The following is a 25,190-nucleotide window of genomic DNA, read 5'->3' as shown; positions in this document are numbered from 1 at the left end:
GTGCGTGATTTTTCTTTTGAATTTTTAATTATTGATCTTTTTTAATGAATAATAAAATAAACAAAAAATCAAAATAAAACGGTAAAATTATTTTTACTATTATTTTAGATGTAATCATCAAAATTTTCTAGATAATTGACTTTTTTTTCTGTAATCAGACAAATTTCTTGATGAAAACACAAATTTCACACAATTTTGGTGGGAAAAGCAATTAATAAATAGAAACAAGAAAGATGTCTAGCGATGATGAAGATCAATTATGCCGCTTTGGAACACCTCTGGATCCGATTGAAGAAGGTAAACATGAATAAATAATCAAAAAGTCATTTACATTTTGTCTCTCCATTATTCCAGATGAAATACCAAAAACAAAAAAAATCACACTTGCCGATCAAATCGCAACCGACAGTAATGGAAAGCGGCGTTTTCATGGTGCATTTACGGGTGGATTTTCAGCGGGATTTTGGAATACCGTTGGCTCACGCGAGGGTTGGTTGCCGAGTGAGTTCAAAAGTTCACGTTCTGAAAAGGCAGAGCGTCGTACTCAGCAAGCGTCCGATTTTATGGACGATGAAGATATGAGCGAATTTGGAATAGCACCGCAACGTATTCAAACGACAAAAGATTTTGGTCCATCGGAAAATAGAGAGAGAAACAAACGAAAATTACAGTCAGATCTAACACAGGGTCCGATACCCGGTAATTCGATTTCCAATAAATCATTATGAAAAAAATCCAATAAATTTTAATGTTGTAACATTCAATATTGAAAATAGGTGTTCCCGTGCTTGAATTAGTATTGGAATCGTGTCACGATAAAGCTGCTGTTCGACTATTGAAACAAATGGATAAAAGATATGCAGTGGTTCTCGCAGCCAAAGCAAAAAAGTCAAAAAAACGATATCCGGAAGACGACACTATGACTTCGAACCAACAAGTTGAATCTGAAGAAACTGCGGAACAAGAGAAAGTCTATAAGTGTGATATGGGGCCGATGAGACGCCCGACAAGCGATACAGAGACCGGTAGCAGTGATAGCGACGACGATGAAGAACTGGTATTTGATAAAGACGAATTTGATTCCATGTTTGAAACTTTTAAAACGAACCGATTTGGTTTAGGCTATAAGGGTTTGGACAAAGGTAATTTTTTTAATATCGTTGGAGCAGATGCACCAATAATGCAAAATGACAACAATAGCTTATCAACATTCACAATGTACGATAAGAATAAAAAGAAAGTTACTATAAGAGGTCAAGCATTTGGTGTTGGTGCATTTGAAAATGATGATGATGACATTTATGCCCATGAAGATATAAGCAAATATGATTTTCGGCTGGATAGTCAAATTGAAAAAAAGTCATCAAAAAGTTCAAAAATTACTGAACGTGAATTTGTGAACGGTTTTTGTAATGCAACAAAAGAATCACGGATAGCAAAGAAACATGTATTTAAAGTATCGTTACCATTTTCGTTCGAACCACGGAATTGGCTCAAACGAAAAAGTCGTTTTGGACCTGAAGTTGCTGCAACAACATCGACGGTCAGAGAAACTGTTGGCAGACATGATTTAACGCCTGATCAACGTGGTCAACTTTTGGGTGATAAAACAAAAAAAGTTCCGATGAATGATATCGATAAAAAACTGCAGGCAGCTGGTTTAAAAACGATGAAATTCACTTCTGGTGGAATTGAAAATAAAACAAACAATGAGCAAGCAACAACTTCAACAAATGATGAATTGAGCTTGAAAATTGATGAGAATCTAACGAAAATGCGCGAAAATAAATTTATTGTACCCGAGGGAATACCACAAATTTTTGATAGGTAATTATGATAACTGTTCAATCATAATTTTCCATAAGTTTCTTACGAAATTTAATATATTTGTTCAACAACATTCAGATTTACTTCTTCAAGTGATCCAAAATGTCTGTCTGAATTGAATTCAAATGAAGTAAAAGCGGCTCCAACAGCCCCAGTTCCCATTAGGGAGGTGAAAAAGGTTACGCGAACGAAAAATATTTGGATTGCATGCCAACTATTGTGCTACAAAATGAACATGGAGACAAATGTGGGGTATGTATTTGCACGCCTTCCTTTTTCTTGATGATTTCATTTTAATTGCATTTTATTTACAGAACAAAACCAGATAAAGGGAATACATTTTCCTTATTTAAATGCATTGCAAATCCGGAAACCGTACGTCGTAAGCAGTTAGAATTCGCAATTTTACAACAGGAAGATAGTGACCAAGTTGAGGTGAAAAAAATTGAAGATATGTCCGAAGAAAGTGAAAAGCCGACGAAAAACGTTCAAAATAGCTCAGCTTCAGATCACAACGAAAAGTTGTCGCCGGCACCAGTTAAACAAGTAGTTCAAAGTTTACCGCCCGAACCAAATTCAAAAATTGAAACTAATGCCAAGCTCGAAACGTCAATTCCGAAACGAAATAAACCCAAAAACGATTTAGAAATGAAAATATTAAATGCACAAGATGAACATCCATCCAAAAAGAAGGATATTTTCAAGGCAATTTTCGATAGTGACAATGAAAGCGACAAATCTGACGAAGATGGGGAAGTGAATAACTTCAATGTTGTGAAAAAACCAGTCATCAATGATGATGTAATGTCTACATTGACAAAACCGTCATCATCTGTAACAGCACTTTGTGCAAAAATTCCCGATTTATCGTGTCGGAATACATCGCCACCACGTGGAATTTTCAGTGGATTAACCAACATAAATCGATCTGTGGAAACTAAAACATCGGAACTGAAATCTACAGAGGAAACATCAAATGAGGACACATCGGACGCTTATGGTCCAAGTCTACCGCCGATGAAACCTTCGCATTCAATTGATAACAAGTCAAACAATTCTATACAACAAGCCGAACTAAATTCCATAAATTCTATTTCATTGAACAAAACAAAAGTGTTTTATGAAGAAAAGTGGATTGAAAAATCAGATGAAAAAGAAAAAAAATCAAAAAAACATAAAAAACACAAAAAAGATGGTGATAAACATAAGAGTAAAAAAGATAAAAAAGACAAAAAAGAAAAACATAAAAAGAAGAAGCGATAATAGTCATTTTCAAATACAAATAAAAATAAACGGTCAGATGAAAATTAAATACTTTTTGGTTTTTCATTTAAGACAAGATAATTTCAGTAATTCTTTTGCAGCACTAAATGCAAGAGGTATTTTACTATATTCTTTTCAATTTTATATTTATTTGTTGATACAAATACAATTCATTTCAAAATATAACAACATATGACACAATTGCGATTAATTATACAGTAAAATACAAGAAATACAATATCATTTTGTCTGCTAAAACATTTTACTTTGATATTTTACAATCCACTAAAATTTTAAATGCTGGCCATGGAAATATCCTCATTTTTATCATTAGTGAGTTTGTTGCACTTCATAACGAGTTCATGAAAGTTAAAATTTGTTTCTATTTTCAATTGGCTGTGTGACTGTGTTGCAGTGCAATCGTTCATATTTTCATTAAATCCACTGTCAGTTCGATCTAGGGATATGGCTGAATGTTGATTTTCTTCAATTTGATTGAATGAACGCGATAAATTCTTGCGATTTACAGAGTTACATCGGCGTTTACTTCTATTCACAGTCGGTGTGATTGGATGCTGCTGCGATCCATACGATAATTGCATTTCATCATAAGAAAAGTTTGCTGTTTCATTCGACTCGGACGATCGTTCATCATTTAAAAAAAATGACTTACGTTTGCTTGAATTGCCATTGTTAACCGCGCTATCGGTTGACATATCAAAAGACTTCCATCTTCCAATTGATGAGCGATCGGGTGTGCTACGAAACAACGACAATGTGGATGCTTCACATTTTTTTCGGGATGATGGTAAACTTTTTGGTCGAGATTGCGGTGTGGTAGACTTAGATATGGGCGAAATACAACCAAATGATTCGCGTCCCATAGAATTCAGTGACACATCTAGCGGCGGCTCATTTTCATCTTGTACATTATTATATGGCGTCAAAAACCGACGACGCGCACGCATATTACTGAGATGCTTGACATTTAGTGAAAATAAAAGAAAAATTATTGAAAATTAAGTATGTTAATTTTGACAATTGGCGTAGGAAATTCAAAAGAAAAAAATTACCATTTCAGGTGTTTGCGGTGCTGGACTATCTAAATGTACATCTCGTTCAAATTCGGGTTCGTTGCTATGATTACTGGTATTCGTAGCGGTTTGAAATAGTTTTCGACGCAATGATGCGTCGCGTGCATCGTGATCAATATTTGTTGCATATTGCATCGTTGTATTACATGAACTATCACAGTGGACGATTGGCAGTGTTTGTTGATTTTGTGTGAATGTGAAATATGGTCGAAGTGCTTCTTCAACATTTTTTGGCAATATCGGTGGTAATGTTAATTCAGTCTGGCAACAATTGTCACGCATCACACGTGACTGTTGCTGATTATCTCTACTTATTATGATTTTTTGATCACGCAGTGGACATTCAACTGGACTAGGAACTAATTTAAATGGGAAAATTGAAAAATAAACAAACATTAGTTTCTAATTTATTATTTCGAAATGAGTGGAGTTGATGAATAATGCTAGAACATTACCTATGATCTGTTCTTTGAAATATGAACTAATAGCAGCTTGTGCTTTGGCTTCCAATTCGGGGTCAACAACCGACATGAACTGAGTTTCATGTGCTTCAACGTTTGCCGGATTTAGTGTTGACACTTCGTCAATGGTCCATTCGAATTCAAGTTGTGTTGAACACATTTGGGGTGTTGTCGGCCGATGAAACAGTGATGGGCTAATTGATTTCAAGTTTTAAAATAAAATTAATATTGAATGAACATTCAATATGCAAACACATACACATCCACAAACTTAAATTTGCAAAAGACCAATCAATTTTTTTATTATAAATAAACAACATTTTAAAGTGATGTCTTACCTATCGATTAATGGCAAATGCAATCGCTCCGTAATGTCGGCTTCGAATGGATTGACAATTTTTCGAAATCTTGATGGTGGGGTCGGTGTATTTACAATTGGAAACGAATGAAATGTTCCATTGCGAGCTTTTCGTATTGAATTTGGTGTTTGAAACTCTTTTGTCACCGTTGTGACACTATTAGATGTGCTGTGACTATTGATAGTCGTTTGATTCGTACAGCGATTTTTACTTGTGTCATTTGCATTTCGCCCCACATTTGAATTCATATTTCATTTAAAATTCTCGAATAATTCACACCGACAAGTAAATTATCTAGAATTTTTCGTTCTTATGCATACACAGAATTAAATAAAAAAAATCACACAAACTGCTGACAAAAAAATATCAAATGTTTATCCCAAAAACTGATTCTAATCACTAATTCCCTTTCTTATTTCAAGTTTATGAGTATCGTCAAAGATTTTCTTAATGAAACTTAAAAATTAAAAAAATAATAATAATGTATATATAAAAATGAAGTGATGAAATTTAAAAATATTAGAAGAAACGTTGAATGCATTAGATAGAGTGATGAGAGTGTGACACGGTGAAATTAACAGTTAAAATTCAAAAGTGTTGAAGACATTTTGATTCTTTCATCGGTGTGTGAATGATGAAGTAATACATTCACAGGCGTCTATTGGGCCTAGATGGTTGAACATATACATAAGCATGTGCGCTCTCTATCCGTCAAACTGACACCAGCAATGACATTCAGGGTGACCAGATGATGTTCGTGTATGTATGATTGTGTTGATTGGTTATGACTTGGCGCTCAAAGTTTAGAGCGGTATGCATATTTGTGCTTAAAAAAAATTCAGCCTAATAATTCGTTTGGTACAATTTAAATGAATATCATTCTCTTCCGATTCGTTGATATTTTTGCTGTAGTTTTATAATTGATTTTGAATATTTTTTGAATACATACCAAATGTTTATTTGCCCAATTCCGACACTGCCACCTAATGTTCAGAAGGTGAAACATGTGACACATAAAAATGAAAATTATAGCGCTTTGTATCATTCTGATTGTCATTTCAGTAGATTAAATGCACAGTTTTCAATAAAGATAACATTTTCGAATGTTTTATTTTTTAGGCAGGACGTTAAGTTTTAATTGTAACCTTCTAATCTAACAATTTTTTTTCACAAAAAGAAAATTATTCGTTTACAAAGAGATTTCAGTTTATTCGATTTTTTTTTCGTTTTTATAAAGATTTGAATAAAAACTGTTGGATTTTTTGACGGTTGGCTGCTGTCAAAATGAATAGAACGATTTTTGTTTACAAATTGCTTTCAGTTCACAAAGAGATTTCTTGCACACAAATTTAAACATATATTTTATGAGTATTTAAGAAATATGACGGATTTTATTGTTGTTTCTGGTTTGATTTTGAAATAAGCGAATATTAACATAGCAAATGCAGTTAGAAAATCCAATTGCAAATTGGCATAGAATCAGCCCATCATATTTGAAAAGGCTAAATATTCTGATTTTCGTATTACGTATTTGCTAACTCCAAATTGAAATTCAATCTTGCAATTGGCACTGAATGTTTCAATACCATTGCACACAAGCACATAAAATCACGAACAGACACTCATGCCAAATGTTCATTAGAAAAACTACGATTTTTTTACGGATTGCTCGACTTCCATCTTCCACGTTACATTGATATTCTGTGGAAATCATTTCTTATAAGTTTGGGACAACCAGTTTTAACACTCAATTTATTCGTTCGTTGGAATCAGGTTATTGGTAACGTTTGTTCGTTGATTGAATCTTATACACGGAAATTGCACTCATAAAATTGTTATGTTAAGAAATAAATTCAAATTGGTTAATATGTCTACAGCGGAAAAAATCAAATACTGTCGGCCTGATGGCATAATGGAACTATCCAGAAATTAATCAATATGGCATATATTTGGTTTAATAAAGTTCATTTAAAATATAAAAAAAAGTGTGTGTTTGTAAACTTTATGCAAAAATTTATCAATAGTTTTTTTTTTCCCAAACCCAATACTTCTCAATTATTCCTATCAATAAAAGTGAATAAAATATCTATCAAAATGAAACCGATAACGCTCAGTCCCACTTATAAGCTATAACTAAATATGCAAATTATTTTCCAAATTATTTGCTTCGTATAAATATATTAATGAATAAAGCATTGATTTTTTTTTACAATTTGAACATAATGTAATCTATAATTACATATAATTATTAATTTTATATTTTTCTTCAGCTTAAAAAGTCAAGTGTTCATTTGAAACATTTATTACAAAAATTTCTTTCATCATATTGCAAACATTTGTTTGTTTATTATTAATTTAAAAAAAAAAAAAAATTTGAAAAATGTAATCTCTTATGTTTAATAATAATTAATAAAACGGCTTGCGGGAAAGCAAGCAAACTGTTAATCAAATTTGATTGTCTATATGAATAATGACATCAGCCACCAGACAAGCCGCAATATAGCTACAAACACCACCGCTTTTACGACTTGATGAAGCCAATACAGCCTATAGAATTGTTGGAAAAAAATCACAATATTTTTAAGAGTTTTTTTTTCTGGAAAGAAAAAAGCTTACCGATTCCATCGTACAAGTGCTTCTGGAATAGTTTCCAATGGATCTTTGAGCAAATACTGTCGAATTCCACGGAAATAATGTTGCAAAAATAGATCCCAATCGAGTTTTCGCATATCGAAAAAGAATACATCTTTGTCTTTTTCTGTTAGGCTATTCCACATTTCGATTAAATTGTCTTGCTGATAATCCCATTGCCGCATTGCAAAAAATTCAATGACATGCATGAATCGGTGAATTCGTTTGTATGTATTCAATAATCTAAACAATTCAGTATCAACATTGAACAACCGCATATGTTAGAAATCACAAATTAAATTGTATTTTAAAATACTAAAAATTCCACATATGAACGCCTCGGAATAAATACTGCATTTTATTCGAGTATATGCAATAGCTGTTTTTGAATTCGTTGCTTATTATGAATAGAGTTGATAAAGATTTCTAATACAAGAGAGCAATACAAAATTTTTTATCCGGCCTTATTAGTATGAATAAATTCGCAATCCGTCTCATTAAACGTTTCTTGGTAAATCATTCAGTATTTATTTCCAGGTGCTCACATATTTCATTGGTAAATCCTGTTTTGTGACCTTACTTAACCCAAGAATCGTTTTCGGTCGATCCACCTTAATTGGAACCACTAATGGGATACCATTTGTTCGAAAAATGTATATCAAATTACAATTTACTTTAATGTCAAACAAGTATACAAAATTTAAGTCGAACATTTGTTTTGGCCACTAAATTCCCCAAACTTGGTTCTAGGGTTAAATAATAATGTCGTCTAAAGATCAGTTGTAATTTTGTTGTTGAGAGCGAAGAAAAAAAAACTCTTGTTAAAACCTTTGAAAGCATGGCGAGTGCAATAATCAGCGAAAGAAGAAATGGACAGAAAATGGAAGACAGACACATACATGGTGAAAATGGAAGATTGTTAAATGAAAGGTAATGATGATATAATCAGAGTAGATATTTTTATAGTTTAAAACATACGTAATATGTTGTTCACATGATTTGAATGGGATAACTAAATGGAATTAACAAAACTGGTCGATATCTAAAATGATTAGACTAGTCTTGTTGAAATTTAACAAAATCAGGCTCGAAAATAAAATGTTTATAAGAATAACAAGTTGGAGTGAATTTTATTTTGTAGACCGGTCTACTCACGACACATACTTTGAACATATCCGTTACATAAATGAAATCTGAAGAAATGCGAACTCGTACTTGATTTAAAAAAAAAAAATATCAACTAAATGATCCACTAAATATAATGCATTTGTTCAAAGTATAAAATAATATTGGTGTCTCCGTTCACCAGACGATTAGTTTGAGTTGGTATCAATTGATCAAAATGTATATATTGATAGTAGTAATACTTACCTCGGTTTCTTTCCAATGCAAATTGCGAATGTGTCTACCAACAGGGCCGGCAAATAGTGTAAGAAGAGGATCGATGCTAAATGCATGAATTTGTTTGGATTGTTTGCATAGCATAAATACCACATCGATTTTAATGTTGGATACATGAGACCATATTTTGTTGTTTTAATTGTGAAATCACCCCATGTGAGTTGATTTGTAGGCGATGTACAGAAATTGTAAACCGGTATATCGGTCATTGGGCAAATTTTCTCAGCATATCGTTCACCAACATTCCATGCGGTTGCGATAATACCATTTACACATAAATCGACTGGCACCATATTAGCTGCAGCACTTGGATTTGCACGCAATGTACGAATTACACCCGTTCCAGCACCGGCTATCGCACCAGTTGGACCATAGAAATTATCAATCCAACCTGACACAGGATCTCTGTATGTTGAAATTCTATGAAAATAGAAGAGCGTTTACAAAAAAAAAAATGTTCCACAAACCAAATGAAAGTTTACATTTTCGAAAACAAACGACAATAACTCACACAATGCCCGGACGGAACATGCCAATTGGTAAACCAGCACCATGTTGATGGACAACATCTTCTGCAATTGCTTTTGTGAATGTGTATGTGTTTGGCCATTTATCTGATATGAATGAATTTACAAAATTAACAATAGTTTAGAAGCGAGTTTTTTTTTATTGAAAAAAAAAAAAAACAGAAAATCACAACTTTATATCGAACCTAATAGAACAGGTGTGATGCACTCAAGTAATTTATCTGATGTACATTTGGTTAATATCAACATTTCACCAGAATCTAACGGTGGTGGATAAAATTTCTCTTCAATATAACGCTGTGGACATTGCGTATAGGCGGTTGAAACATGAACAATACTCTTCAATTCAAGCATTTCGCTACAAATTTGCATGACATCTTTGCAAGCTTGAACATTGATTTGCATTGCGATCTTGAGCTTTTCATCGAAACGAACGGTAGCCGCCATATGGAATACGATATTAACCTGTCAACCACATTTAACACGATATATTAAATATACAATTTTTCATTGTCATTGAAATAAAAACCGGCCACCATTTTTTACCACTTACTTTTTTCACCAGTAATTGTTTATCGGCCGATGTCAAACCTAACCCTGGTTGCATACAATCTCCGGGAATTCCTTGAACTTTACGACGAAATTTCGGTACTTTACGCTTCATTAGGTCAAAAATCTGCATATAAAAAAGATTATTCAATGAAACGAGGATAAAAAATATACCATTGGTTTTATGTATTGGTCCAAAGAATGTCACAAGAAAAAAAAAAAAATATGATTTTATCGTTATGGAAAGAGCCATGAATGAAATTGAGTGATTAAAATTGATTTTATTATACTAACTGGATCATCAAATATCTCCTCAATGCGAGAATGCACATCTTTGCCTTTTTTATTTCGAACCAGCAAATAAATGGTATCGATGGAAGAGCATGCCGTCAGCAATTTATTGATCAACACTACATTACAACGACAAAATTACAATTTTATGACATTATCCGATGCATACGCGTAAGTTGAAGGCGACCATTTATATGATACTTACTTTTTCCCAAAAATCCTGTTCCGCCTGTTATAAATATATTGCAATTGTCATAAAATTTTTGAATTGGAGTAGACAATTCTTCGTCCATGATTAATTGATTGTTGATGTTATTGATATTGTTGTTGTTGTTGTTATTGACGAACGATGCCGTTAAATCTGAGTTAACGATTGTGTTAACCTTAGGCGACGCTATATTTTGAGTAAGTAAATCCATTTTATCTCTCTCAATCTACTTTAATTCTGTCCAAAAAAAGTTAAACAGTGCAACACGTTTATATCGAAGCAAATTGAAACAATTTAAACTGAAAAAAATGGAGACAAAAAAAATTAAATGATGTAGAGAAACATTCTCACGAATCAAAAATTGGCTAAATGGCCAAATGTTAACAGAACTGAAGGTCAGTATCATTTCTGAATTTTTTTGTGTTTTTTACATTATTGTCCTTATAACTAGTTTGAATTTTCTTTCCAAAATGTTCAAAGAATTCACATATGCATGGAAGGATGATAAAAGTTAAAATGAGCATTTAAAAACAATTACGCATTCATGTCAAAAAACAATCGTGATGATTCCATAAATTTAATCGAAAAAACGCAAAATCTTTGCAATATATCAAATTTGAATGACATGATTTAGTCTACGTGATTTACTAGACAATAGACTCTTTCAATTAGCCCAAAATTATTGAAAATACAATAAATGCTTACCAGTTAGTTAGAGAAATTGTGATTGAATGGTTTTAAACTTAATATTTGTGTGAACACTTCGATTGCATACTTGATCATTCCTAGCATATTATCATCGACTATAATAATAAAAAAAGACGTAAAGTCTTCACAAACTGAATAAGATGTAAATATTTACACGCTGATCGTGTTAAAGAGCGTATCAAATTAACACTTGAAATTTCAGTTTTGAAAATGATCAAATGACAAACTAGAAGCCCATTGATCGGCCTATTTTTTGCCAATGTATACGTGAAGTTCAATCTGTTTTTATATAACAATTTTGAACTGATTTGTAATTTACAGGAAAAATTTTCATTTTTTCAATGCTGACTGTGGCCCGGGAACACACTTGGAATACGTAAGCACATATCGCACATTTATATATATGTATTGATTTCTATACTCAACAAAAAATCGAAATAAATAATTTTATAGTCAAATTGCATTTGCTGTGGATTCCACAATCCTCAGTAATAGGGTGTACAAGCCGTAAGCAAGATATACAACAGAGATTTCATATTATGCACGCATATTTTCATAATTTTTACTTGTACAATATTTATCTTTTGTGTACTCATCAAACGTTCATTGGTATTCACATATCATAATAATTGAGATGCTCACTTATTCTTGATACTTGTTCAATCGATACACATAGTCAATATATTCAAATCGGCGTACGCGTGTACGTGTGGATAATCTAATGGGCATTCGACACAATAATGCGCGATAGACGATGTGATTTATTTGATTATACTTCGCCTTTACAAAAAAACGCAATGCATTGTCACATTTCACATTCCGTGTGTATTCAACCATACCTCTGTGGTATGATGGTTTTTTTTACTCCAAATCGATATCAAATTTTATTGAAATATGATGGATTTCAAGTGAATTTTAATTAATTTGGAGTGAGTGTTGTATTTAACAGCAGCACATAAAATTGGCTTACATAGAGAAGGAAGTACTTAACAAATAAATTGTTATTGCTTCTCTTTGATTCTCATCACATTCCGATGACGCTGAGCTGATTTTATTGTCATATATGCATTCAAGCACGCTTGCTGTTACGTGAACCATAGCATTTCATTTCGAATTATTATAATTCGCTAGAAAATTGTTGTATCATGACTATCATATGGAAATAGCAAACGACCAAACCACCACCAGACGGCTAGTCAATAAACTTTCATATAAGACTATTAGCTAACATAACATTCTATAAAATGCAATAGAGTGTGTCATCCATGTGCTAATCATATCAAGTTCAGTCGAACAAATATATGTGATTTCAATATGTATATTATATGACCTCTATAACGGAATCTCAACGAATCAAATTGGTTTTTCGCTACTTGGAGGCTTTTCGCAATTGGCAATTGGGTAGTATATAAAAAAGTGCAACCCTACCCGAAACAAAAGCTATCCAAAGAATAAACAGAATTGGCTTTTTACAAATCTTCGTATAGTTTATTCCTGAACATTTTATTGGATTTTTATTTAATGGAAAAACTGCTTTTTTTTCTTTCGGCCCGGAATATTTTCATAGCTTTTCGCAAAAGAAAAAGATAAAGAAAGAAGGGAGAGAAGAGAGAGAGAGGAGTAGGAAAACCTACTCAAACAAATGAAATTTCAATTGCGATTTGTTTTTTTGTTTACTTATCCAATTTGAATCACGAATATTTATAGTTATTATAAAATTATGTGCGTGATATAGCCGTCGAAAACGAAATTATATCTGATATATAAACATTGTTTTCATTATCTTCATTCTCCCAAAATGGTTCTATTCTTTTATGTTAATGGATCGATTCGGGTTAACAATTGTTCCTTGAGTAGATCAAAATCGTGGTTGCGCCGAAGATGATGGCGAAACAAATTTTCCGAAATATGTACATATTAAATGTTAAAATAGCATTACGAAGCCAAAAGCACTCACATTAATATGTACATGTACATGTGACATAAGTGAAACTGAGAAGATTACTGCAAAAGACCAATGCAACTACATATGATTACTTTTTTCTCTTTCTCTCGCTCTTTCTTTTATTCCTGCTTTCTTCGATAAAGATTTCTTATCGTCTTTCTTTCTCTTCTCCTCGCTCTCTACATAGGTTTATACAAAAAAAAAAATGTTTTTATTATGGTTTCATAGAAAATATGTGGCTCAATTAATGTTAAGTAACAATTTGTAATTATTTGAGCGTGCATTCAAGCTCATTTGCTTCCAATGGCTTGGTGCAATGTATATTATTTAAGAGTTATGGACATTTAATAAATCATAATAATAACTTGGTTTATATTTTTTTTTTTGGCTTACAGCTTGTTTCATTATTTTTCGATTGAAAATTTTCAAATATGTTCAACAGAATATGAAAATGGATATAAAAAAAAATACGCTATAAAACTGAATTTAACGCCACTGTAAATTTATTTAGATGCACAAATAATGATGATATAAGCTCAAATTTGTTTTTGCTATCATTAAAAGAGAAAGATTTCAATCAACTTTACACAAATAAAGTTTAATTAGTCCACGTTATGATTCACCAACCAATAAATTAGCAACCAATAAATTCAATATTTGCAATGAAATGAAAAATCTATGGTATGCATTTTTGATCTCTGTTTATTTATTGGATCAGTAATTGAAAGCAAATTTTTTTCAGCAAAGAATTCACTTTTTTTACATAAAGAAGGTGTGAAAAATACACTTTGGTCACTTCTTAATTTTTCGTGGAATTATTATTGACTTATATGACTCTGTTATAAGTTTGTTCAATTTTTGTTAAGAATGATGTTGTGAAAAAAAAAATTGTCCCCTTATCAATAACGAAAAAAAAAACTAATCAAACAATATTTCAATACACAAATGTTATTAAGTTAAAAATGATGATGGTGATGTTGAGATTCTCTCGCTATATTTTCCAATAAAAATAGGTACCCGAATTTCATCAATAATGAAGAAAAATCACACACAAGAATTCACAATAAAGTTTTCCGTTTGTAAAAAAAAACCGTTGAAAATATTTGGATAAAATTGATCGAATGTTTTGTATCTGAAAATATCTTTATTAACTGTTTGGATTTATGTGTGCAAGAAAAACAAAATTTCAAAAAATCACTGTTTAATTAATGTGGCACACCAAATGTTTTATTATTTTATCTAGAGAAAAGATAATATGCGCGCGCACTTCAATTTTTGGGTTCACTCCGTTTAAACGAATGCCGATCAACTAAATTCAAATTCGAAATGATTTTAAAATTTGTGCAGTGTCTCGCCGCTGTCGTCGTTGTTGTTGTTCACTATCGAACATTCCCTTTCAATGTCTCCGTACTTATTATTATGCTTTGGCACTAGTGAATGACGACTGAGTTTTTTTTTCTTTCTTCTTTTTCTGTTTGGTGTTGCTATTTCTGCCGTCGTCGTCGTCGTATCTTTGCGAACTGAGTAACGTGCGTATGAGGCTCTTCAGTGGTCTTTGGATTTGTATTGAAAGTAATGTGTGTTGTGCTGCGTTGCGCTTCAGACACTTTGTTATGTGTTGATTGTGGCTGCTGTTGCTGCCTTGACTTTATGATGTACGAATAGCACTTGCTCTTGCTCCCGCTTATTCGTGATTTACCCTTATGTAAATTTGTTTGTCTTAAATTGCCACTCAGAACATATTTCAGACATTTTTTTCCGAAAGTGATAGACTGAACAATGATTGTTATACCTTCAAATGACAGTCAATTTTTTTATATAGGGGAAATGCTACAATTTTTTTTTTCAATTTTTGGTCAGTTCTTTTAACATCGTTACCATATTGTACATTTCATTTGAACTTATTTGTCTTTCTCTAATTTTCATCACCAAACGTATTGCAACTAGTATAAACCACAAAAGTGATATGCTTCATTTCTTCCTTAAAAGCTTTAGGGTCACACACGTACGCACACATCATACAAAAAAAAACCCACAATGTACCCAGGGCCAGTTGGAATTGAGGTAAACGGAAATGTTTTTTTTATTCATCACATTGTGAGAGACGTTTGTGAGGAAAGGAGAGAGAGAGACGTTTTTCATTCATCAGTTTAAGTGCATACAAAATTATACATTTAGCACTGAACGGTGTGCGGTGCATGTGTTTCTATTTTCAGTTTACTTAAAAGTGTCACTCTTTCAGGGAAAACAATTACATCAACTCAATTACAAAAATTAGTAATTATGTCAACAAAAACGGTTTTTGTACACGCACACGACGCCCGTAAATTGATTTTGACTATGAAGTAATGGAATTTTTTTTTTTCATTATTTTTGTTAAAAGTTAAAGCTAGACAAGCGCGTCACTCTGGATACCGGATTCTATGAATCATCGATGAAGACGGGTCTATATTAACAGGTTATTCGGCCTATGGTATTACTATTTTTCAACAATTGACAGATTCATGATGACTGCACTAATTTTAATTAAGAAATTTAGAAAGAAATATAAGCCAATTTTTCGGATGCAAATCGTCGAGTTCATCTTGGTGAAAAAAACAAATCGATAATAGGAAATTCATAGCTTTGTTTTTTTTCACTCTTCTGTTCAATGACATTAAGCTTCAATGCAATCGACATAATAAATATGAATTAGTAATTCAAAACGAATTACGTAAAAGGTAAACTCTCTATATATATGCTTTTGTGTGCTTTTTTCGTTTGTTCATTCGTGCACGTTCGATCGTTTCTATAAAGTATCGGTGGAGGGAGATTTGGTGGACCGAATGGGAAAAAAGAAACGAAACGATCGTCTCACATATGTTGAGATTACGAAGGGAAAATAACCTGCTGATGCGATAGGTGGAATGGAGTGAATGAGAAAAATGGAATGATCATGTGAATGTTCATGGGCAAAAAGATCACATGCACTAAATCGTCCTATTTTTTATTCACTTTCTTTCGTTTTATCTCACCTCGAGATGATGCTTTTGGCACCAAGTCCATAATAATTTCCGTGTGCTTGTGATGATATTTCGCAATAGAGCCACCACAGTTGAGTGAAAAGATTCTTCTTTTTTTCAATTCATAAATAAGAAGCCAATTGAATATTTAATACATTCACATTGCATGCAGACGTCAAATCTACGTCCAAAAGAATCGTGTAATATCCATAGAGTTCTGCAGAACGAAAACATAAACGACGAAAACGTAGATAAAAAGTGAAAACAATAAACAATATGTGCGAAGTATATGTGATGTTTTTAATGTCGTTGTTATTGTTGTTTCCCTTGCAAGCGGTAAGCGCTAATATGACGTTTTGAATAATTTGTTGAAATTGACTGTTGTACAAAAAATAATCAACAACTTAATTTTCTTCGAAGAGATTTTGGAGCAGCTCGGTTTTTTTTTTAAATTTTAATTGAGAATAACATTCTTTTATATGAAATACCAAATACAATGTCGATCAAAAGTTTGACTTCACTTGTCGCTGGAAGTAGAAAATTTACAACTTCGATAAACATTCATATTTGTATAGAGTAGAATAAAAATTTTAAAAGTGTGTATTGAAAGTATACAATTTAATAAAAAAATCGGAACATTTGAACTCGGTACCATACTGTTAGTATCGCCACCTGTAGTTAGAACATTTGAACTAAAAGTGTTAAACAACATCTCTGCTGGCAGAAAAAAGTAAAAATAATAAAAAAAAACATAAGTCATAAAATGAAAATCAATGGTAGAAATTATAACTTACTTTCGCCATTTTCACATTTGTGCTGCACGTAGTGTGAAAAATATTAGAATTGGGCAAAACTATGCATGAATATAGAAATTTTCTTGGTGTGTACAATTAATTTTTCAAATCTTATGATTCGCTAGAATATTTTTGGATCGAAATTATATTCTGCAACCATATGTATTCTGGTTATGGTATAGCTCATATGCCATATACTACAGCCAACTGTGAGGGCTCATTATCATTCTATCATCAAATTAGCAACTCAAATTTATACACTTTCATGCATCATGTTTTAAATATTACGTGTTTTGCGACGCATGCCATCGCATTTCTATTATGGTCTTTGTCAATTCATATTTTCAATCGAACTGATTGACCGCTATTGGAAATGTGTTTCAATGTGAAGTAGATTATTGAGACATATGACAATAATTTATGCAAAACTCATTGCAAATAACAACAACATCCACATCCATTGAAGTGACATCAACAATAACAAACATTTTAATATTTGGTTATTTGATTACAACACTTTCTTTCAGTGCAGTGCAAGTGTATGTTTGTGTACTTAATTTAATTTGCACATACAACTCTTTCTTCATCTAAATAATGAATTTTGGTCTAGTGTCGTTTGTGTCATTTCATATTTGTGTGTGTGTGTTTTTTTTTTTTTTTTGATCGAACTTTGATGATTTCTGTTGAATTTAATCTTCGTAAATAATTTTTGCTGTTTGAATGATTTCTGCACTCAAATCGGTGGAATCAATACCTTGAGACATTGAGAGAGCAGTAGAAATTCATTACGACACATTATTCTCTGTGATGAAATTCATGAAATCGTAGAAAGTTTTTTTTTGCTTCATTTAACGTGTGGGCCGGGTGCGTTTTTTTCTCTTTCAATACACAAACATATTTCCGCTCTTGTCTTTACTTCTTCTTTTTTGCATTGTTATGAAATTACAAATTCCTCATTAACATGCACCGAAATTCAATCAAAGCGATAATACGCCTGACAACAACAAACCCGAAAAAAAGAAAATGAAAACAAACAAAAAACGCACACATAATCATTCATCGAACATTTTGAATGTGATCGAATACAATCAATTTCCATTTAAATTCCGTTATTATTCTAGTAAAAAAAAATTACACCAAAGAAATATAAAGTATTCCGAATTTCGGCACATAATACATTTAATGCATCTGGAGTGAGATTGAGTGGGCACGCATACACATATACACCATCGCATTCAAGGTCGATTCGTCAGAAATGTTCACTACAATTCAATAACCTCATCAACATCATAATCAACACGATTATCACATGTGTGTTGGGTCGTATGTTTAAAGGTACATAATTGCCAATAACGATATTTCAGTTTATAGTTGCTGATGCAAATGACCGGTCCAGTCGATTTAATTGTTTGCTATTTTTTTGGAGGGCTTCAAGCTATTGTACTATACTGTTGTCAACGGACACATCCGAGATCGTTTTTGTCCGTTCGAAACTGAAAAATGAGTAGTACTATACAACATGAACTGCGTGAAAAATTGACTAATGTCATTTTTATCATTAATTCGTTGTTGGGTTGTTAACACGAAATCTGTCGGATGCCCGTAAAAAGACATAGACTGGCTTTCAATTTCTTTTTTTTATTTGATCACCATCGGTTCGGGTGTCAATTGTCTTATTATTTTTTTTTTGTTAGTTTTTGTTACAACAAATAATTACAAATGTCATCGTGTATGTTCTCTTTGATAATGAATTTATCTGAAAAAGGTAACAATTGAAAATGAAATTAATTTAAATTATACATTTTCAAATCAATCAGTTTGAAATCGCAGGTGATGAATTTTAATTAACCTAATATATACAAATCAATTGTTAACTGTCAATAGCTCAATTTTAAATAGGCAATTTTTGGGTTTTTCTTTCGTATACGTCAGAGAAATAAGATAATATATTACTTTGGATATCTATGTACGTCATATACATAGTGACGATCGATGGATGGACAGAAAACCGGAAAAGCACACATTCATCTATAATAATGAATCTATAAACAAATGTTATGAATGTAGGAATTGTTCGCTCACCAAATCATTGATCTAATTTATTGAATTGTATTTTGATAATGTAACAAAATTTTCTCCCCAAAGTACGTGATCGAACATTTCCAAATAACTTTATGTCTTTAATCGCTTCGAAATTCGGGCATATACAAAAATGGAGAAAGAGATAGAAACGAATCCTCTAAAGAATTTTAAATGAGCTCATGTCGTTCAGCAAAGCTAATTTTGGTTGAGTCAGTGCGTTTGTACGATCGATAATCGTACTTTTGATTATGTGCCACTTTGATCACTTTTGCTTCCTCTTTTATGTCGATGGTTTAATTTGTAACTACCGTACACAATGAAATAAAAAAAAAAAACTAATAATGTCTAAATAGTGGTATACGAAAATTGTTCAAAAATATATCATCAATCAGTGTGATGACATAGTACATGAGGCGCATATGCGATCGCACTCAAACCTATTTGAACTAGAAAAAATCAATGTATACCATTTAGATGAATAACAAATCAATACAGTATTCAACCAATTTGATAAGTAATTTATCCATTGCCAAATATATTAATTATCAACGAAATTGAAATCATCAATATATTAATAGAAAATACTAATCCAAAATACAGATATACAAACATTTAATAGAAGAAATTTCTTCTAATAATTTGAAATGTAGGTCATAGTCATTTATATTTCATATGTCAAAACACTACCAAAATAGCTTATAACCTTTTTTATCAATATCAAAGTTAAATGTTTTGATACGGTTGAAAAAAAGTCTTCTTACAACAAATATACATCTCCAAAATCGTCACCTCATAAAATAAATGTTTAATTCAAATTGATTTTTAACGATCATGAAAAATAACGAAAACATATCGATACAATCAAATCTACAACAAATAGATAGATGATTTTAAATTTGGTTCATAATCAATGATGACAAAACTTATATGACAAGAGTTTGTTAACCTTTGTACTTACCTATACCTATTATTTACAGTTTTGATTCACACATTTTCTTTATTAGCTCTTGAAGCTTAAATATTAATGCAGTCGTCTTTTATTGTACGTTACTTTAACAGAATCAACAAAAAAAAACTATTGTATGAGACAAATTAAGTTGTGGATGACTGGGATTGATGAGTTTGGGAACAACGCTATACAGATAGATCATTCAAAAATTATCACACTCTTTTAAGTCTGTAGTTTCGATAGTTTTATTGAACCACTTGTGGGCAAAAACAACAAACATAAATAGCAAAAAATAAATCAAAACCCCATTCAAATGATGCTCTTGTTGACATTCGATATGCAAAAAAATGTATTTTGACATTGGGAAAAATGTAATCGCTTTTTCATATGGTTCATTGAAAAATGAAGTATTTTATATTTTAAATAAAAGATAATAGATTTAATTATATTTTCAACGAAGTTAATTGATCGGTCTTTATCGAATTAAATCGAAACGAAGCCCTGATAATCGTACACATTTCGTAAAATGTGATTATTTTTCATAAAATAGAATCCAATTTCTTAAAAACATTTGAAATGAATGGCCAAAATGGAATGCTGTGTTTAAAACGGTCAAAATAAATAAACTTAGACGTCACTGTGATGAATTCTCTATTGTCATTGTTTACTTTGCGACTGAACATTTTGAATTTGAACGTCAATGAAAAATGACATCAATATCAACATTGAAAATCATCGAAGCAAAAATATTATTTGGTAAGAATAATGCACAAGTGTTCTGAGAGGAAGAAAACTAATGTATGGACAATACACAGGGTGGCCTGTCATTCCATAGCCATTTATTTTACAATTAGTTTTTGTTAGTCTTGGTCATACTCATTTCCGCTTCGAAAGGGTCAAACCTTACGAAAAAAGCTAAACAAAAAGAAAAATGCTTCTATACGTTTTCACTCCTGTGGTAAAAATATTGACATAGAATTATGGACCACCGTGTAATTAATTGTGATGTCAAACACAACAAAACTGTTGCCGGATCTAAAAACATGGTTTTGTATTCAGCTTGAGTAAAGTGAGTGAATACATCGATTGCATTTTGATTAGCTGCGAAAATAACGAAGAATTATCAATATTTATCGAATAAAAGGCGGAGAGAAGGAAAATAATGAGAAAATTTGGTGCTTGCATTGCATTTAATCATGTAAAATCCAATTTAATTTTTTTTAAATAGAAATATCTCTTGAAATTAATATAGATACATTTCGACGGAGAAATGAACTAAAGAGGAATTTATATAGGCCAAGAATTGTCCAGTGCACAACTGTACACAATGAAGAGAGTCAAGAAAAGTAAAATGAAGAGCCGAAAAACAAACGGTAAAAAGAATCCGTGTGGATTTCCATCTCGACTTCAATGCTCTGGACCCAATCAACATCATACGCAATCAAAAAAAAAAACTCACAAATAAATAGAGAAGTGACTTATATATTTATAAAGTGCACTTTCGATCAAAATACAGGTAAAGCTAAAATACAGGTTTGTTTTTATGACGATGCCAATGATGAAAACAGTATGACATATATGTAGTGGATTGCATAAAGAAATTTCCAAAGAATGTATAAAATCATTTCTCAAATGATGCATAAAAGAATAATTTCTTAATTGGATTGATGATGTCATCGACATTGTATTCAATACAAAGCTTTAAACTGATAGAAGATTCCAAAATATTTTTAAACGCTTCGAAATTAATGTGGTATTCTTTTTTGCCTAGCTTCTGGCGATAGACAAAAGCGTAAAAAAGTATTATAATTTTAAAGAATTACGTAAGTTAGAAGACACTATGGTATTAATATTTTAAGCTTAATTCAAATTGGGAACGGTATTTAACTATAACTTTTTGAGTACAATCATAAGTACAATCGTGCCATCTTGTGTATAAATATAGAGTTGTCGTGAAAAGTTGCAATAATAGCGTATTTTGTAAGAGTAACAGTGATATTTCTTAATCAAACAACCACACAAAATAGGCCAGAATAAGGTTACAACGATTATGTTATCACCAATTTATTTCAAACATGATGACTCTTAATAAAAATGTTTTCAAAAAAAAAAAATAGAAATACTTTTTATCTGACGCTTTTATTTAATAAAAAAAAAACAATTTTGAATAATGAATTATTTTAACGTAAGGCTTCAAATAGCATGAAAAAGAAAATACCCGACACAAAAACAATCCCTTATCAGTTGACGATATTTTGTGATGATAACTTAAATGTAGTCAATAAAATGTGTGAAACGTAAATTGTTCAAGGCGTTTAGTTTTTGTTTGTTTAGTCGTCAGTATTTATAAATTAGATTGACGTAAAAAAATTCATCAAATCACGAAGAACTGTGAAAGAAATGGCTCTAGTGTGTGTTTCTGATTATGAGAAAAAAGCATCCGAAATTTTACCAAAAACTCCATGGGACTACTATCGTAGCGGTGCTGGTGCTGAATTGACCTTAAAACTCAATGAAAGTGCATATAAGCGGTGAATAAATTACAAAATAAAAATGTGACCATGTAGTTTTGAAATTAATTTAAAATTTCCGATTTTAAAGTATTCGTATTCGCCCACGTGTTTTGATTGATGTATCAAAACGAAATACAAAATGCAATTTGCTGGGAATCGATTTAAATGCTCCCATTTTAATTGCGCCAACAGCAATGCAGAAAATGGCACATTTTGATGGAGAAATGGCAACGGCTAAAGCAGCTGGAAATTTCAATACAATTTATACAATGAGTACTTTATCGACATGTTCAATTGAAGAAGTTGAAAATGCAGCTCCCGGAACAAATAAATTCTATCAATTGTACATTTATAAGGATCGTGAGCTGACTAAAAATCTAATCTGTCGCGCTGAAAAGGCTGGCTTTAAGGCTTTAGTGTTGACGGTTGATGCTCCGATTTTTGGACAAAGGCGATCTGATGTCAGAAATAAATTCGAACTGCCCTCCCATTTACGGTTTAGTTGAAACAATTCATTCGATCATCTTCATATTTATTATTTTTACTTCTTATTTCAAAGATTGGCGAATTTCACGGATGAAAAATTGTTTGTACAAAGTGCAGGAGGATCGGGCATATCGGAATATGTGTCGGCACAATTTGATGCAACACTCAATTGGAACGATGTTCAATGGCTTGTCAAGTAAGATAAATATGGAAAAAAAATATAGCTGAACGAAAATATACTCTCCATTAATATTCAATAACCAACTCTTTACTTATTTTTTTTTACATTATGTTTATTTTCAGTTTTTCAAAATTGCCAGTAATTTTAAAAGGTATGATGACACTACTACCAAATCTCAACTTAAAGCAATGTTGTTGTCAATGTGTGGCGATTGATTTCTTCTTAATTAATTTCCGTTCTTTTCTATGTGATCAACTCTAGGTATCATGACATACGAAGATGCAAGTTTGGCACTTAAGACCGGTTGCAAAGGAATTATTGTATCTAATCATGGAGCAAGACAACTGGATACAGGTTAGTAATTCTCCATCAATAAGCACGAAATTGTTCACCATATTTGTTCATATTTCAAACATAGTGCCGGCAACGATTGAAGTACTTCCGGAAATTGTTAAGGCTGTTGGTTCACAGATACCCGTAATGGTTGATGGTGGAATTCGTAATGGTATTGCCACTATACAATATATTGAAAAATAATCATCTTTAATTTATTTATTTATTTATTTATTTCGGGAAAAAAAAGGAACGGACGTTTTCAAAGCGTTGGCTTTGGGAGCAAAAGCGATTTTTGTTGGGCGCCCCATTTTGTACGGTTTAGCTGTAAATGGAGAAAAAGGAGTTGAAAGTATATTGAACATACTACGAGATGAATTGGATTCAGCAATGGCATTAGCCGGCATTACCAATATTTCCGAAATTAACAAGAGCTTCATTGTTCACGAATCCAATTTTTGTGTATCAAAACTCTAAAACGTGCTTTTACGAACGAAATATAACAAATGATTTCAATAGATTTGAATACATTTTTATTTATTACCGATGACGCTACAACACTCTCACAATGGGAGAATTCTGAAAGAAATAATGGAAAAATAATCAAAACCCATTTGCAAAAGTAGTTTTTCATTTATTTGATTATTGCTTGTACACATGGAATTTGTTTGTCTTACTCACCTTCAATGGTTGAGACGCGTCAGCCGACCATTAAATCAGCATATACAATCAATTCAATTTGAGAACAAAAATTATCTGTGGGGCTACACATTGCATTTGCAAGATGCTTTCCAATGCAGAAAATACCATAGACGCAAACACTTTTTGTATTCAACCGATTCAATAATTAAACGTGCGCTACAGTTGTATGCAATTCGTAACGCTCCACAAATTTTTTCAACATATGCGCACCGAAAAACGCGAAATATGCTGAATAACATCGAAATCGCCAATAGGTGAACAAAATCTTTAATTCGCAAATGTAACGAATAAATTGCATGTTTCACGTTTTGCCTTCAAACGAATAGGCTTAACATATTTTGACAGACACATAAAGCAAATATTTGCCATGAATCGAAGTGAATTGAAGTAAGGTGGATCATTTATTTGGAATATTGAAAAAAAAAAAACAACTTTGCCGATATTCTGTTGAAGAACTGCTAAGATTTTCATTTAATACCTTGAACGTTGAAAATAAAAAAAATTTCAAAATCAACTGATACTCTGAAGAATTCAAATTCGTGTGTCTGTTGTAAAACATTCGAAAACTTCAATGTTACTCAGAATACCATCACAGAAGTAATAAACGATTGTGATATGTGTGATGCACTCGCGAATAAGACAATATTGAAAAACGCATGCAGATTAAAAAAAAAAATAATTTACAGAAACATTGTTAATTATTAAGCTTTTCGCCGGGTTTCATATCATTCATTCGTGCTTAACGAGCGGTGACGTACCGATTCATGCGAAATTGCATATCCATTTTCATTCAATTTTTCTTTTGAATCGACTTTAACGGAAAAAAATGAACCAAAAAAATATTTTATGTATTGCCTGAGTGGTGATAACGCATTCAATTATGC

At 31.8% G+C, this 25,190-nt stretch overlaps 4 protein-coding genes across 5 annotated transcripts; 2 read left to right on the top strand and 2 right to left on the bottom strand.

The window, feature by feature from the left end:
• Nucleotides 1-30: 30 nt before the first annotated feature.
• On the top strand, nt 31-3,090 carry LOC116345083 (G patch domain-containing protein 1 homolog). Its single transcript, XM_031774130.1, has 6 exons — nt 31-81; nt 159-297; nt 355-699; nt 777-1,827; nt 1,906-2,079; nt 2,142-3,090. The coding sequence occupies exons 2-6, from the start codon at nt 234-236 to the stop codon at nt 3,088-3,090; spliced, it is 2,583 nt and encodes an 860-aa protein (XP_031629990.1). The 5' UTR covers nt 31-81; nt 159-233.
• A 117-nt stretch (nt 3,091-3,207) lies between these two features.
• On the bottom strand, nt 3,208-5,519 carry LOC116345146 (protein aurora borealis). The gene is made up of 4 exons (XM_031774259.1): nt 4,984-5,519; nt 4,640-4,839; nt 4,164-4,543; nt 3,208-4,070 (listed from the first exon to the last, which is right to left on the bottom strand). The coding sequence occupies exons 1-4, from the start codon at nt 5,250-5,252 to the stop codon at nt 3,384-3,386; spliced, it is 1,536 nt and encodes a 511-aa protein (XP_031630119.1). The 5' UTR covers nt 5,253-5,519; the 3' UTR covers nt 3,208-3,383.
• Nucleotides 5,520-7,370: 1,851 nt separating this feature from the next.
• On the bottom strand, nt 7,371-14,789 carry LOC116345351 (fatty acyl-CoA reductase wat-like). Of its 2 annotated transcripts, none has more exons than XM_031774629.1 (9): nt 14,282-14,789; nt 10,609-10,910; nt 10,407-10,522; nt 10,117-10,239; nt 9,749-10,028; nt 9,548-9,650; nt 9,007-9,456; nt 7,621-7,878; nt 7,371-7,551 (listed from the first exon to the last, which is right to left on the bottom strand). In XM_031774629.1, exons 2-9 carry the CDS (start codon nt 10,820-10,822, stop codon nt 7,464-7,466), a joined length of 1,632 nt encoding a protein of 543 aa, XP_031630489.1. In that variant the 5' UTR covers nt 10,823-10,910; nt 14,282-14,789; the 3' UTR covers nt 7,371-7,463. The 2 variants fall into 2 exon arrangements, with proteins under 2 accessions (XP_031630489.1, XP_031630490.1); XM_031774630.1 differs by lacking the exon at nt 14,282-14,789 and adding an exon at nt 13,277-13,298.
• A 7,560-nt stretch (nt 14,790-22,349) lies between these two features.
• On the top strand, nt 22,350-24,124 carry LOC116344975 (peroxisomal (S)-2-hydroxy-acid oxidase GLO3). The gene is made up of 7 exons (XM_031773873.1): nt 22,350-22,622; nt 22,693-23,100; nt 23,164-23,286; nt 23,394-23,422; nt 23,533-23,625; nt 23,690-23,776; nt 23,855-24,124. Exons 1-7 carry the CDS (start codon nt 22,492-22,494, stop codon nt 24,079-24,081), a joined length of 1,098 nt encoding a protein of 365 aa, XP_031629733.1. The 5' UTR covers nt 22,350-22,491; the 3' UTR covers nt 24,082-24,124.
• The last annotated feature ends 1,066 nt before the right edge of the window (nt 24,125-25,190 follow it).

Source organism: Contarinia nasturtii, unplaced genomic scaffold (genome assembly GCF_009176525.2).
Source record: "Contarinia nasturtii isolate CC-2019 unplaced genomic scaffold, AAFC_CNas_1.1 Cnas_scaffold_1240, whole genome shotgun sequence".
In the NCBI taxonomy this organism is placed as follows: domain Eukaryota; kingdom Metazoa; phylum Arthropoda; class Insecta; order Diptera; family Cecidomyiidae; genus Contarinia; species Contarinia nasturtii.
Note: the sequence above shows the minus strand (reverse complement) of the source record. Positions and strands in the feature narration are given on the sequence as shown.

Excerpts from the sequence above, each read along its gene's own strand:
- LOC116345351 (XM_031774629.1), bottom strand. The coding sequence starts at position 10,822 with ATGGATTTACTTACTCAAAATATAGCGTCGCCTAAGGTTAACACAATC. Across the intron at positions 9,651-9,748 it reads CATCACACCTGTTCTATTAG|ATAAATGGCCAAACACATAC; the intron begins GTTCGATATAAA and ends CATTCATATCAG. Across the intron at positions 7,552-7,620 it reads GCACTTGTACGATGGAATCG|GCTGTATTGGCTTCATCAAG; the intron begins GTAAGCTTTTTT and ends ACAATTCTATAG.
- LOC116345083 (XM_031774130.1), top strand. The coding sequence starts at position 234 with ATGTCTAGCGATGATGAAGATCAATTATGCCGCTTTGGAACACCTCTG. Across the intron at positions 700-776 it reads AACACAGGGTCCGATACCCG|GTGTTCCCGTGCTTGAATTA; the intron begins GTAATTCGATTT and ends TATTGAAAATAG. Across the intron at positions 1,828-1,905 it reads ATACCACAAATTTTTGATAG|ATTTACTTCTTCAAGTGATC; the intron begins GTAATTATGATA and ends AACAACATTCAG.
- LOC116344975 (XM_031773873.1), top strand. The coding sequence starts at position 22,492 with ATGGCTCTAGTGTGTGTTTCTGATTATGAGAAAAAAGCATCCGAAATT. Across the intron at positions 23,423-23,532 it reads ATTGCCAGTAATTTTAAAAG|GTATCATGACATACGAAGAT; the intron begins GTATGATGACAC and ends GATCAACTCTAG. Across the intron at positions 23,626-23,689 it reads AGCAAGACAACTGGATACAG|TGCCGGCAACGATTGAAGTA; the intron begins GTTAGTAATTCT and ends TTTCAAACATAG.
- LOC116345146 (XM_031774259.1), bottom strand. The coding sequence starts at position 5,252 with ATGAATTCAAATGTGGGGCGAAATGCAAATGACACAAGTAAAAATCGC. Across the intron at positions 4,840-4,983 it reads CATTTGCCATTAATCGATAG|CCCATCACTGTTTCATCGGC; the intron begins GTAAGACATCAC and ends GAAATCAATTAG. Across the intron at positions 4,071-4,163 it reads CACCGCAAACACCTGAAATG|CATCTCAGTAATATGCGTGC; the intron begins GTAATTTTTTTC and ends CTAAATGTCAAG.